The following is a 14,485-nucleotide window of genomic DNA, read 5'->3' as shown; positions in this document are numbered from 1 at the left end:
TTAAAAAATTTAAAAAAAAATAAAAAATTGCAACACTTAACATATAGGGCAAGACATGGCGTAGCTACTGGCCAGGTACCCATTTGACATCTAAGTACGATTGTGAAAAAAAAAGTGTATAAGGAGCCTTCTCCAAGGACTCAACGTTACGATGCCCACAGCGGGACTCGAACCAGTGACCACCGAAGCCGGGTGTCACACCATATGACCACACAAAGCCGCACAGCCATCAGTAAAAATGACGATGACCAACACGACCAATGAGCTGATCCATGGCAATGGATTACATGTGCGGCTATGTGGTCTAGTGGTATGATACTCGCTTTCGGATCGGAAGGTCCTGGGTTCGAGCTTCGCGCTCGGTGCATAGTTGAGTCCTTGGAAAAGGTGCTTTACTCACATTCTCTCACCGTACTCAGGTGTAAAATGAGTACCTGGCCATTAACAGCGTTGTCTTTGTCCGAAAAATTGTAATATCGCCTAACAGGCGTCATGCCCCGTCCTACATGTTAAATGTTGCTGTTGACCAGGGACACCTTGTAAAGCGCTTTGAGCACATTTAGTGGATATTGCGCTATATAAAGCTCAATTAAAAAAAAATTTTCATAACCAAAAGAGATATGGGTGTCTGGCCATGCGTGTTCCCTGGACGATCCTTGTTTGTTTGTTGTTGTTTTTAAGGGTTTTACGACGCCTGCGACACATTGAGATCATTTCCGCGCCAGTAAAAAGGAAGAAAATGGGATAATAAAAATTTCTAGGAATTACAACTTAAGTACCCAAGAAAAAGGAAGACAAAGGGGAATTAGTTCAAATAGGGAACAGGTGTAGATTCCAGTGTACTTAGTTCGAGATCACCTAAATGTCTCATCCTGACAAAAGCACAGGTCCCCACTAAGAGGAACACATTCAAATGTTTAGAAATCATATATATGTAAAACAAAAATACTACAATGCTTAATATTGAGATGATTTACAAGACAAATAATATCATCTCCCAAAACTCTAACTATACATTTGACTGTTTCCCTCCCAGAAAGGGCCAGAACAAAACCAAGTAATCTCATCCCAACACAGACAGAAAGCTAGTTGGAAAATAGATATAGGGGGATAGAAGACACAGTAAGAGCCTCCATGCCCACTATGGGAGGTCAGGAACCCCACCCAAATGTTTGGTAAGTGATTCTAGTTCCAGATGGTGCGCGTCATTATCACTTCGACATAATACTGCATTGAGGCGATGAGTAACAAATATCTTAATAAAATTTTTTGCAGAAACAAAAGCATTAAAAAAATATTTTCCTTACTACAATTCATTTTCATGTACTGAAAGAATAAGACAAGCAAGTTGTTTTAATTTTAAAAATATATTTATCTATTTATTCAAAAATAAAATTATGTTATACAGTGGAGTCCTGATAACGCCAACACTGTCAGACCAGAAAGATTGGTTGACTTTATCCATTATCAACGGAACATGTTTAGATAAAGAATAGAAAATTTGGGACCTACAAGAGGTGTTGACGTTATGTAGATTCCACTGTATGTCTATCACATTCTAATAATTGCTGAAAAAAAAAAGGTGTGCGTATAAGTATAAAACTGCCATTCCATCTAGCAAGATTACTAGTTTGTTAAATAATATCCCTCGTACCATGGTAACTTTGCCGTAGATTGATTGACATAAGACTTGTTTTCATCTTGATCAGAAAACTTCTGCTTCGAATATCGAGAGTTCAACCAAAATGATCCTCAACTTTTGAAAGTCTTTGATTAAAGAATTTTTTAATATGCCGAGTATTATTTTATTCTTTTTATGTCTAATTATATATGGATATTTTTTAATATCAGTTTTTAAAACTGTAGTTTGAAGTTTACGCTTTCTGGTCAAAATGAAAAAAAAAAATGAAACAAAATAATAAATAAATAAAAATATTTTTTAATAAATCCTTTTTGTCAGTGTTTATGCTGCAATAAATGTGATCAAAGTGAGCTGGTTGCATTTAATAAAATATATGTTTATGTGACAGGATGTTTATGAACAGACCCATATATTATGTAAAATGCGAATTGTGTAGATTATCGTACAAAAACAGATGACCAGGCATCTTCATAGGAAAAAGAATGAATCAAGTTTTACTTGAATTTATGGTGAAATAGTTTATCATGTAAAGAATGAATGAAATATGATTTTAAGTGGGATGGAAATAATAATATAATAATTTATCTTGTAGAGAATGATGGACCAGCATCTTCACAAGAAAAGAAAATAATATGGTTATGTTTGATTGTAGAATAAAATAGTTGTCTTTGTAAAAAATGAGTGGAATAATATTAAGAGCAGAATGAAATAATATAACAATAGTTTATATTGTAAAGAATGAGTGGAGTGTGATTTACAATAAAATGAAACAAGATAATACCTTGTAAAGAATGAGTAACAGATGAATTTCATAATCAACTTGAAAATATGATATCCAAATATTTGATTGTAACAAATAGTATAAGTGGGTTTCTTGTTGAAATATTAGGGGAATGCATTTCTCACCGATTCAGTCTCTTTGTCATGTCTGACACAAAAGACACCATTTCGACTTGATTTTTACAAGTGAACATTCAATGAGAGTTGTCTTCATATTAGGGACCCCATGTGTTCGACAAGCTAAGGGACAGAATAAATAGGGAATTGAATCCTCTAATAAAGATTAAAAAATCAAGAATTATTCCATAATCATCACATTTTGATCACATATAATAAGTCATAGGTAACGTTCACAAAATGTGGTGAGTATAATTATAAAAGTTTAATTGATTAATTACCCAATATCGCAGTCTGGATTCTGCCTTAAAAAACTAAAATTCTGGGAATCCAGCGTTAGAGAATATAGGTCTAAATTTTACCAAGTAAAAGGTTGCATAAGCAAAAAAATAATCTCTTTCACGTACATTCATCAACAAAATGATGATAAATAAATTTTTTTTAGTTCTTTAAAAGAGAAAGTAAAGCATTTCTCAAACTCTAAGATACACAATAACTCAGTCTTGATTACGAATTTGTATTTTTTGTCCTTCTTCAAATTTTCGTTTAAAAAAACCCCAGTATATTGGTTAATACAATAAGACAGTAAAAGCAAAGGAAAATATTGCAATGGAATAACTGAAATAAATAAAACCTACCCCCAAAAAAATAAATACACGAACTGATAACAAACAAAATACACTTCAAGTTTTGATGATGCAAAGATTAAGTATGGAGTCCAGGAAAACCCGGTGAAAGAGCGTTTAGTATAATCGTCTTTACAGGTGAAGAACATGAACATGCAAAAAAATGTCAATTTTCGTCAAAATTAAGGTGATATCATATCAATATAGATGTATACAAGAATAATGTCACAAAGCAAATTGATCACAAAAATAAAAAAAGAAAGAAAAACAGAAAAGGAAAAGTAGATTTGATCACACACACACATATCGATGGCCCGTTGATCAAACCTGTGATGTATAGTATCGCAAAGAGGCTACTTAGATGGTTTGATCAACGGGCCATCGATATATTATATTATATATATATATATCTTTCTTATAGGCCTTTTTCTCATATTGCCCCTTCTGTTTGGAACTCTTTTTCCAATATATTTAAGAAAATGCAATACAGAAGCTACTTTTAAGACAAATTAAATATCAAAACCATTGTTATTAGAAAATATTTGATAGATTAAAATCGCTTTCCATTATATAAGCTTTTTTTTTTTCTTCTTTTATCCTATGTATGATCGTCTTAGGTTTTTAAAAATTGAATACCATGTAATTGTGGTATTGATGATGTAATGAAAAGCCGCCTAGAGCTGTTTGTAAATGGAATGGTGTGGCTAAAATATTAGTTGAAGAACTAGGATATGAAAATCACCTGTTTTTAAGAAATGTTGGAATAATTCCAATATTCATACCAAAAAAACATAAAGAACCATGGCATATGTGACCCATCCTCTCAATACAGTATTATGTCAACATTGACAGGATGTAGAACGTTTCAACTAAAGTAGTATGTAATTGAAGTGAAATTAATAAGCCATATTTAAAAGATGATTGTCATTTTGTGGACTGCAAAAGCCTAGAATTTTGTCATTCTATTGATTGTTACGTTGCATCCATTATTAAACAAGAATGTCATCCTGGCATAATACCATTTTGAGGCAATTGGTCACATATAATGTCCATTACCAGTTTACTACATATGAAATATAAAAAGACAATAAGGTTTTATTTACATGATGATATCAATTCGATATCTAATATATTTTATTTTAATATTTTACTTACTGGAATGGAAAGAAGACTTGTGATCAACAGTTTGGCATTTTGAATTGATAAAACTATCGATTGTATTGGAAAACGACAGTACCATGAGCAAATATTTCATAAGACGATGCGTTTTTATCCCACTTAAAACCCATGGGAAGATTAAACATTTGAAAAAAAGACAAAATATAAAGATAAATTTGTTCAGCAGCTGGTTATGACGTATAACATTTTAGTGTTCTACGAAGTCATGGTTTGAATTAAAACAAGCAGGAATCAAAATCAATGATTTGATAATTTAACAACACTCATATTTCATACAATTTTAATCTCTTAAGACTAAACTTACTCTTTCCTCTCATCCCCCACAAAATAAACAAATATGTTGAAAGAACGAATACTATGAATACTTTATCAAACACTCAATAATAAAAAAAAAAAGCAAAATACCATGAACATTGCTTGAATTTCTAAATTTGTGGATATAGAAGAACTTCCCTAAGTCAACCGTAAGCAGTCAACAATTCAGTCTGGATTACAATGGATTAATTTTTATTTTTTTTTCCTTTTTAAAATTTTGGCGACGTAAAATTCTGAAAATAAAAATATATCTTCTCTCATTTTTTAAATAAACCACTTTAATTAAAATGTTATAAAAAATATATATTTTTAAAAAATCAACACAGTAAAAAAATAATTTCAGTAGTAGTGATATTTAACATGGATGCAATAACATTATTTATCATCAATATTGAATATAAAACTGTATTTATGAATGGGATGATGAGCATTTATCGAACAAAATTAATTACAATAAGTACTGGAAACTACTAAGGCAATAACAATTCCAATAGTTCAAACCCAAAGTCTACGGCAAGATAACAAAATATACTTCATGATATCAATGGTTTGAATAATACTTTTCCATTTATCTTTGAAATACTTGGAATGCTGTTTAAATGTATAATAATAGATTTGAAGAGTGTCTGTTAAAATAATTATATATAAATTGTTATAGAATAAACTACAAGTAGAAAAAATGGTTATAATGGCCCTACTCTAAGAGTAACATTCCTTTATTTGTCCCCCAAAAACTGATGTCGTCCATAGATACGTATTTAAAATACAATTTATAAAATAACAACAACAAAAAAAACAACATAAAAAAAGAGAGAGAGAGAGAGGGAGAGAGAGAGAGAGAGAGAGAGAGAGAGAGAGAGAGAGAGAGAGAGAGAGAGAGTGTGTGTATGTGTGTGTATGTGAGAGAGAGAGAGAGAGAGAGAGAGAGAGAGAGAGAGAGAGAGAGAGAGCAAAGGCATCAAATGTTAATGTTGATGGTTTGTGCATATCTTAATATACATACTCCTACTGTCAATTATAATACCCGACATCACTATCAAACAGAATAATCAGCTCAAACTGACAATAACTATGGGGATAATGTCATCAAAAAAATTCACCTTATTTCTTTGGGATTTTTTCCCTATTTTTTCCGGCACTGAAATCGACACAAATTTCTTAAAATTAACTTCTTGATACGTTTCTATTCTGCATGCCATTTTGTTTATTAAGTGTAATTGTTTTTAGCATTGTAACAATAACTTGATCTGGCAAAAGCCAAGTTGTTTGATCATAAATTTAAGTTTTAAATTATAGATTTATCGTTAAATATATTATTTCAATAGATACGTTTGAAAATCAATCCGACTGCAAGCAGAATTCCCAACAATAGAAAATGTATCCCTTTACTCCAAGCCTGTGGTGCACCACCAAATGGGGGAGTAGATTTATCAGATGGGAAAGTGTAGTCCAGGGGCAGTTGTAGAAGATCTTGAGGATATTCGTCATGGGAACGGCCATCACACCAATGATCCTCTGGGTCCCGGTCTGATATTGAGAACAAAATACAAAATAAAAAAGGCAAACACTTTCCATTAAATGTGCTCACAACACTTTACAAAGTATGAAAAGCCAACTGTTATTCTTAACATGGAGGACAAGACCAAATGCCTGTGTACTCTGAGTCGCTTTTGCAATTTTTAATTTTTTTTTTCAATAAGAAAATGCTGTTATAGACCTGATTTAGAGCTGCCATGGGTAGCTAACAAAAAATCTGTATACCTTTGGGAAAAATCCCAAAGTGAAGAAAACAAAATGGAATAAATCCAAAATACATTACTGTTACCCTTATTCTTTTTTAAAATACAATCCACTCCGTATAATCGCAACATTTCCCAAGAAATGAAATTAATTCTAAATGAAAGTCACTGGTTAATTGCAACAAACCTCGGTCAATCGCAATGTGAGTAAAGAGCCTTTACCAAGTAATCGACTATGCACCAATTGAGGCTCGAACCCAGGACCTTCCGATTCGAGAAGTGAGTGCCATACCACAAGACCACATAGCCGCACCAAAAAAAAAAAAAAACAAAAGAAAAAAACAGAAATTTCTGTCCAAATATGAGATGTGATTTTGTTTTAAAAAATGAATTTACCAGGTGTGACTCCCAGAACAATTCGATACCAGAACTGGACGTCATGCTCGTCACCGTAGAACTCAAAGGTAAGTGAATCTGATGTGGCTCTTTTGCAGCTGTACAAACGACCCTATGGAGAAATTTTTAAAAAGAATAAATAAATAAATAAATAAACAATCCCTTTATTAATACCCAAGGGGAAATTTGTCTTTTGGGTCTTCCAAGGGAAGACTGGAATAATCCAGGCATCAGCTGCAGTGCAGCGCCGCAAAGTGAGCTAGGGCGAGGTGGTGACTTGCTCAAGGCCACACAATGAGGCGGATTGTCGAAGTCAGTATCCTTTAGGTACGAAGCAAAGACCATACCGCTGAGCCACTTTGCCATCACACAATCATCCATTCATATCTTAATCTCAAATCCAATTATCTTAAGTCGTTTCATACTGTATACTAATTGTATGAAGAATTAACATATCATTCAAGAGTGCTTGCAAAACAAAAATATAGCTTAAGAAAAAAATGAAAAATCTTTCGATCATAAAATTTGAAATTGACTTGGAAAGTTTTATGCAGGAATGTAAGATAAAAGCAAAAACACTTTGAATGTAAAAAAAAAATCAATTTTCAGAAATAAGAACTCCCTATCTTACACATGGTCATCCAGAATACAAATTGATTATTTGACATAATTATATTTTGGTATGAATCTTTGAAAAAAAAAGAAAAACTGAATAACACTGTTTATCTATTCAGAGCCACCAGGCCCATGGAGCCGGAGTTTATCCTGATTTCTATAGCGTCGAATGGACAATAGCAATTGCTTGCTACCCTTTGGATAGGACACTAGTCAAACACAAAGTACTTCCACCAGATCTAACAGTCCCAGCTACCCAATCACTGCTGGGTGGACAGGGGAGTTAGAAAAAATCTCGACTGCACCCGGAATCGATCTCTGCTCAGTCCCTTTGATTGTGAAGCGGGTGCTCTACCAACTGAGCTTTCACGACCCTTACTGTTTATATTATAATGTTAATGATAGTACTCTCTTGGTGTGAAATTATAACTTGATAAGTACAAAGAAAAATTGGATTTGAGGAAAAACAGTTGCAAGGTTAAAGTAAGGGGAATAAATCAACAAAAACAAAACAATTAAGAAAACCTTGTGTCCTTATAATTCTGTTACATCACATTTAAAACTGATTAAAAAGAATTGGCATTAAGTTGACGCCTAATACTATGTCAGCAACACTGACAAAAATTTGCTTTTCTACTCAACTCTAACTCTAAGGCTTTTTGTATCAAAACTGTGATCTGTAACCTTTCCTCAAGACCCGTCATTTTTTTTTACAAAATTATTATGTCGTCTATCATTGTAGAGATATTTACATGAAATTCAATTTTATTTAACTCACTCAACCCTAACACCGACTATATCCGTAGTATACCCGGGATTACATTTACCCCATGCCTATTTATTACATTTTTCTGAGACAAATTATAGGTGTAGTAGCAAAGCTAATGTTTTTAATTTTTACATGTTAATGATAGTTGAATAAAACTATCTATGTACATGCTCATTTTTAATACTTTTATTTTCCAGTTTTGAAAAGTAGACAAAATCTCTAGGATTGAGTGAGTTAAGCTACATTTTCTTGCTATATCTTTATATCATATAATATATCTCCATTATGCATAGTAATCATATATGTCTATATAATATATTAATATTAATAAAATAGATGCTCTTTTATCATTACTTCTGTATATTTATTTCATTTACTAAATTGCCATATAAAATTATGTAAATGTATTTTATAACGCTTAACTATTCATTCTTTGTCATCAACGTTTGTAAGCCCAAATTTCTTATTGATGAATGAAGTTGATTATTTATTTCTTTATTAAATTATTTATTACAAATAGAACGCTTAAACAGTTGGAGTTGGTCAGTGGCAATCATATGTAAACTTGAGCTTTTATAAGGCGTAATATCCACTAAACCTGCTCAAAGTGCTTTACAAATTACAAGCTTTACAATGCGCTTTATGTAACCACTATCTAACCCAGGCACCACACAAAAAGTCGTACTTCTCTTTGTGCACTTAAAATAAACGACGTCCGGTTCTTGTACACTGTGGGACACAGACCATTTGATAAATTAATAATATGTACTTACCGTTCCACTGTCAGAACAGCCCAATTCTCTATTCTGATTTTTAACGCTGAAATTGAAAAAAATAAAAAGCATGGTTGTGAATTTTATCATTAACAGTAATCTTCTGATTCTGCTCAGTCTCTCGTATTTTTTTCTTTTCTTTTTTGCGAAAGAAGAATACAATGAAATTGTGCAAACTAGCGAAACAGGCAACAGATGTTTGAAGCAAGTTCTATCACAAAATAAGCTAAATATCAATTAATTTGCTAAATGAAGTTAACAAATGACCCAATTTTCAAAATTTCACCCTATCAATCTCAATTTGCCTGTATCTCCAAGTGAGCCGGAGACGGAAGCATCAAAGGTTTTGTTTTTTCCAATGTCATCTCACGTTTACAATTACATACAGTGCAGTGACATGCTTCATATTCACTAATATCAAATATCATTATGGAAACTTAAGAAAAGTATAAATAACACTTACCACAATTCAGCCTGTGGTATGGTTTCAACCTGTTGAGACAAAACAAAAACAAGTCAATATCCATAATATAGACTGGCACTGTAGTAAAAAACAACATCTCATACAACATGCATATTATCATGATTAAAATTACAACATTATTTCAATTTCATTACTTTATCTTTATTAAGTTCATTAATTGCCATAACTGCCATTTGCTGTACAATACAGATTATTATTATTATTATTATTATTATTATTATTATTATTATTATTATTATTATTATTATTATTATTATTATTATTATTATTATTATTATTATTATTATTATTATTATTATTAGGATCTGGATTAGAGATTGATCGAATGCACAATAAGCAGCAAATGACAATTACCACGCCGAGCAAGCTAACTTTAAATTGCATTTCATTTGTATTCCAGTTTGGAATTTTTCTTTGTTAATATACAAAAACATTCATCCACGAACACCCTTTAAAGTATTTATAACTATTTCAAAACTTATTAGACATTTTCAGTGTGCTGCAAAATATCCTTTAACATTCCTCGTTTCAGGGTCACATGATCTCGGGTCAATTAGTAAAAGATCATGTTATTAGTCACAGCTGGTATTTGGAACGCTGCTTTATCGGAACAACCACTTAATTAGAATGATCTGTCAGTGACAGAATTTTTCTATATTGTTTCTAATCGTTAATCGGAGCGATTTAGTAAATGTTTTAAGATTTGAATCTTTCCAAGGAGTCAAAAACAAGAATATTCCTGTTGAAAGGAAGAAGAATGGAGTCATCCCGTGTCTTCAAATGAACAAAAAGTCAATAAATGAATTGAGTCTGTCACCAACAATTCTCTATAATGTGGTAATATGCTATACTTTAGTATAATGCCAGTCTTGGTGAGCAACAAATGATTAATGAGAGCAAAGGTAATGATGTAATGGTTGATTTGCTTTTGACGAGGTAGGCGGGGTTGATTATAATTGTATATACGGTGTAATTCATAATTCTAAAATGTGTTGTGGATTGTTGAGAATCAGGATTCGTTTCTTTTTGTTCACTCCTTTATAAAAAGATTGATTAAGAAATTGCTACCGAGTATGTAAAAAATAGTTTTGTCACTTTCTATTCTTAGGAATGATATCTTTGAAGAGCAATCTTTACCATGATTTCTACACGTCTTTTGGAAGCTCCAGTCACCTTGATACAAGGATTAGCCCCTCCTGTGTTGTCCAAATACCATATTGCCTTTTGGAATCCATAGGGTCTCGCATTACTATTTGAAATGGAAGAATAGGTTCTGTAGGGGGGGGGGGGGGGGGACAATAAAAATATTATCTTCAAATGTTTGAAAAAATGTTAAGAATCAACAAATTATGGGCAACGAATAAGTTGAACCAAATGAAACTAAAAACATAGAATTCTTAGAAAGAGAGAGAGAGAGAGAGAGAGAGAGAGAGAGAGAGAGAGAGAGAGAGAGAGAGAGAGAGAGAGAGAGAGAGAGAGAGAGAGAGAGAGAGAGAGAGAGAGAGAGAGAGAGAGAGAGAGAGAGAGAGAGACAGACTGAGAGAGAGAGAGACAGAGAGAGAGAAAGGGTAAGAAGTAGAGAGTGAAAGAGGGGGAAAAGTGAAAGAGAGGGGGGAGGGATGGTTACCAAGATCTTACGATAATCTGTCAAAACAGTAAAAACCAGTTAACCCAAAATTGTCTAAACTGAAAAGACAGGTAAACCGAAAAGAAATTAAAATGTTATCATTATTCCTCTTTATTTCTGTTAATCAAGTATTGATAAACCGAACGGCCACTATGATCAAACTATCTTTAAACCTAAAAGAAGTTGCCAAATAACAGAACAATCTAAATAATAAAATAAATTCGATAATCGAACAAAATTCCCTGTACAACTATTACCCAATGCACTCTCTTGTATTTGTATCCATTCAACACTTCTCACACCACCCTGGCTGAAACCCTCTCCACTTCACCACCAACTCTACACTCCCCCCCCCCCCCCCCCCCTCCCTAAAAAAAAACCCCAAGTCTCTTGAATTTTAATTAACTGGTTTTTACTGTATATTGTATAAATTAAGAAATTAAATTTTATAATTTTTCAAACTATGCTTTTTATAAAGCTTTATAAGAATAAGCACTCTTTGCTGAGAAGGTCACTTACAATCTGAAAACGACAGTTGATTTTATTGGTAAATATATACAGAAAACGACAAGAAAAATCCTGTCAAAAACCATGATATTTCACACAGCTAAAATATATGGAAAATAAATGTTATCCAGACAATTTAAAACACAAATAAAGGTAAGGTAAACCAAGAAATCTTAAAATTAAAATTAATTCTGAAAGAAAAATTCTTGAAGCTATGATAATAATAGAAGAACCTGTGAATTCCAGAGAGGAAATGACTTAACTTGTTGAACAATGTTGAGATAATTTCAAAATGCACATTTTGTAGTATAATATATATATTATATATATATATATATTATATATATATATATATATATATATATATATATATATATATATATATATATATATATATATATTCAAAATCAAAGAAACATCACGATTTGATTTTCTTTCTTTTTATCTCCTTACAAGATAAAAAGAAATTTGAAGGGTCATGAATATTTATATGGCATTTTTAGGACTTTGCAAAACGACAGATACTAGTAGTATAAATTTGCACCAGCAATATCTGGATGGTTAGGAATGTAAAGGAATACCAACCTATCATATTTGTCAGGATCAATTGCAACAAAGTTTGTGATATTGGCACCATCGGAATAGCAATCACAATTAGTACCTGATGATAATGGGACAAAAGAAAAGTGTCATGAAAATTTTAACGAGGGTCACACCCTCCATTCCCCTATCCATTATTCTACTCTCCTCTGTCATGATCACCATCATAATAATAATAATAGCAATAATAATAATAATAATAATAATAATAATAATAATAATAATAATAATAATAATAATAATAATAATAATAATAATAATAATAATAATAATAATAATAATAACAATGACAATAATAATATGTAAAAAAATTGCTTTTTAAAATATAATATAATAATAATAACAGTACAAAGTGGCAATTCAGACTCGAGTCTGAATAGTCTCCCGTGGCTATTCAGACTAACTCCAATGAGTCTGCAAAAACACAGTGCGGGCAGTGGGCAGAGAGTTGGACTGACAGAAGAAGAAGAGTTCAGAGGAAATTATGTTTTACCCATATCAGAATCAGAGTGACTGTAGAGGATTGTTGCCTATCTAAAACTATCAGAAAAATCTTATCCTGATTTTATTTGGACATCGTGAAAAGTTGTTGGAAAGGGTTTTCCTTTAGATCACAGTTACCTTGACTTTTGTTCCTTATAAAGGGTTTTACCTCTTTTCTTTTAAATCTCTAACAGGCTTCCAATAGATAAGATGTTGATAGTTACCATACTCATACCTTTATTGTTATTTTCATTGCATCAATTTTATGTACTTGTCAATAAATTAAAATATATCGAAGTGACTCGATATCGTACTAATAAAGATACACCTAACATAATAATAGATATTGCTCTAACAGAGCAGCACCTAACATAACAAACGCCTGTATATCTTGTTGTTTTTTTTCTTCTTCTAAATGCAGCTGACATTCAAAATAACAATTTTCTTAGTAGACATGATTAAATATCTCCACAAGTCAAATGGATATGAGGTGTAGCGGTTAAGCTGTTTGATACTGAACTGGAAGGTCCTGGGTTCAAATTTCCAATGGGGTTAACTTTTTTTTCAATATCATTCTTAAAAAATTACCACTGTTATTATAAGTGGTCAACACAGGAAACTTACAAAAATAGTGAAATCAGTATCAGGGTAAAAATTTCTGAGAGATACCGAGCATGATCTGGAAGGTGACAATAGATTTCGCTCTAATTTTTTAAAAAAGACACACACACACACACACACACACACGCAATCAAAAACAAAACAAAAAAACTATAGTGCTACAGGAACTATTCCGAATAACTTGTTGATTCCACATGCGCAGTGGAGTTTGAATTCGAATAGCCATGGGCGGGAGACTATTCTGACTCGAGTCCGAATAAAACAGCAGCCATAATAATAGTAATAATGATGATGATGGTGATGATTGTTGATGATGATGATGATGATAATAATAATTTAATAATAATTCACAGCCTTTCTAAATCTTACTTAAAGGTAAAGTTATCAGGAATATCAGCAACTTTCTTTTCTTTTTTTTTTCACTTTCAAACTAAACCAAATGTTATTAATTTGTTCATTAAATATGAATGAAAGTATATGTGCATATATTATGTAATAATGGCCATCTGAACTGGCTGGGCCTGGGCTAACTGGCCTATTCTAATTCTAAGTCTAAGTCTATCTGAATTGTGACATCATCAATAGGGATAAAATGATGAAAAAGAAATGAAAAACAAAACGTAAATTCAATTCACCTGTGACATACAACACTGCAGACAAAAATGTTATGAGAAGAATATGCTCCATGTTCACGTTTTCTGATAAAATATAAATATTCTTTGTTGGCCTTGTGAGTGACTTGTGCCTTCCCAGGAGGTTAATCTGCACTTGAAGCACGGACGAGGGTCTTAAATTAAGTTTAAAATGTCATGATTATCGTATCGTCATTGTCGTCATCGTTTCCTACTTAAATAAAATAAGTGAAACTTTCAAAATGAGCTGTCATATAGCGCAATATTCACTGTAAAATATTAAATATGTGTTCAAAGTCAAAGTCAAAGAGCTTTACTTTATTATTAATTATTAAATATTACAAAACTTGATTGATCACGATCAAGAAGAGAAAAAAAAAGTAGTACAGTAACTTGGTCAGAAATTAGCCTGAAAACGTGAAGTGTAAACATAAGATCGTTGTGAATCATAGGGTGGCCCTTAAAGTTTCTAATTACTTTGACACTTAAAATAATATTATCTATTACTAACGGATGACCACTGCCAACTTTTCCCCAGTCCTACGGTCCTTCACAGGCAACAGGATTACAGGATGTAAAC

General features: G+C 32.1%; 1 protein-coding gene across 2 annotated transcripts; it reads right to left on the bottom strand.

Annotated features, from left to right (window-relative positions):
* Positions 1-4,848: 4,848 nt before the first annotated feature.
* On the bottom strand, positions 4,849-14,485 carry LOC144975324 (uncharacterized). 2 transcript variants are annotated; one of them, XM_078919295.1, is made up of 8 exons: positions 14,417-14,485; positions 13,909-14,060; positions 12,155-12,230; positions 10,573-10,708; positions 9,415-9,443; positions 8,952-8,997; positions 6,795-6,906; positions 4,849-6,186 (listed from the first exon to the last, which is right to left on the bottom strand). In XM_078919295.1, the coding sequence occupies exons 2-8, from the start codon at positions 13,958-13,960 to the stop codon at positions 5,978-5,980; spliced, it is 660 nt and encodes a 219-aa protein (XP_078775421.1). In that variant the 5' UTR covers positions 13,961-14,060; positions 14,417-14,485; the 3' UTR covers positions 4,849-5,977. The 2 variants fall into 2 exon arrangements, with proteins under 2 accessions (XP_078775421.1, XP_078775422.1); XM_078919296.1 differs by having other exon boundaries at positions 13,909-14,116; positions 14,417-14,463.

This window comes from Berghia stephanieae, chromosome 6, assembly GCF_034508935.2.
Source record: "Berghia stephanieae isolate SIO BIC M18660-M18661 chromosome 6, UCSD_Bste_1.3, whole genome shotgun sequence".
NCBI lineage: Eukaryota > Metazoa > Mollusca > Gastropoda > Nudibranchia > Aeolidiidae > Berghia > Berghia stephanieae.
Note: the sequence above shows the minus strand (reverse complement) of the source record. Positions and strands in the feature narration are given on the sequence as shown.

Bases quoted from the DNA above. Each gene is read 5' to 3' on its own strand.
- LOC144975324 (XM_078919295.1), bottom strand. From the start codon at position 13,960: ATGGAGCATATTCTTCTCATAACATTTTTGTCTGCAGTGTTGTATGTC. The intron at 8,998-9,414 runs GTAAGTGTTATT...TTTCAATTTCAG, and splicing joins ATACCACAGGCTGAATTGTG to CGTTAAAAATCAGAATAGAG. The intron at 6,187-6,794 runs GTAAATTCATTT...TCTCAATATCAG, and splicing joins TGTTCTGGGAGTCACACCTG to ACCGGGACCCAGAGGATCAT.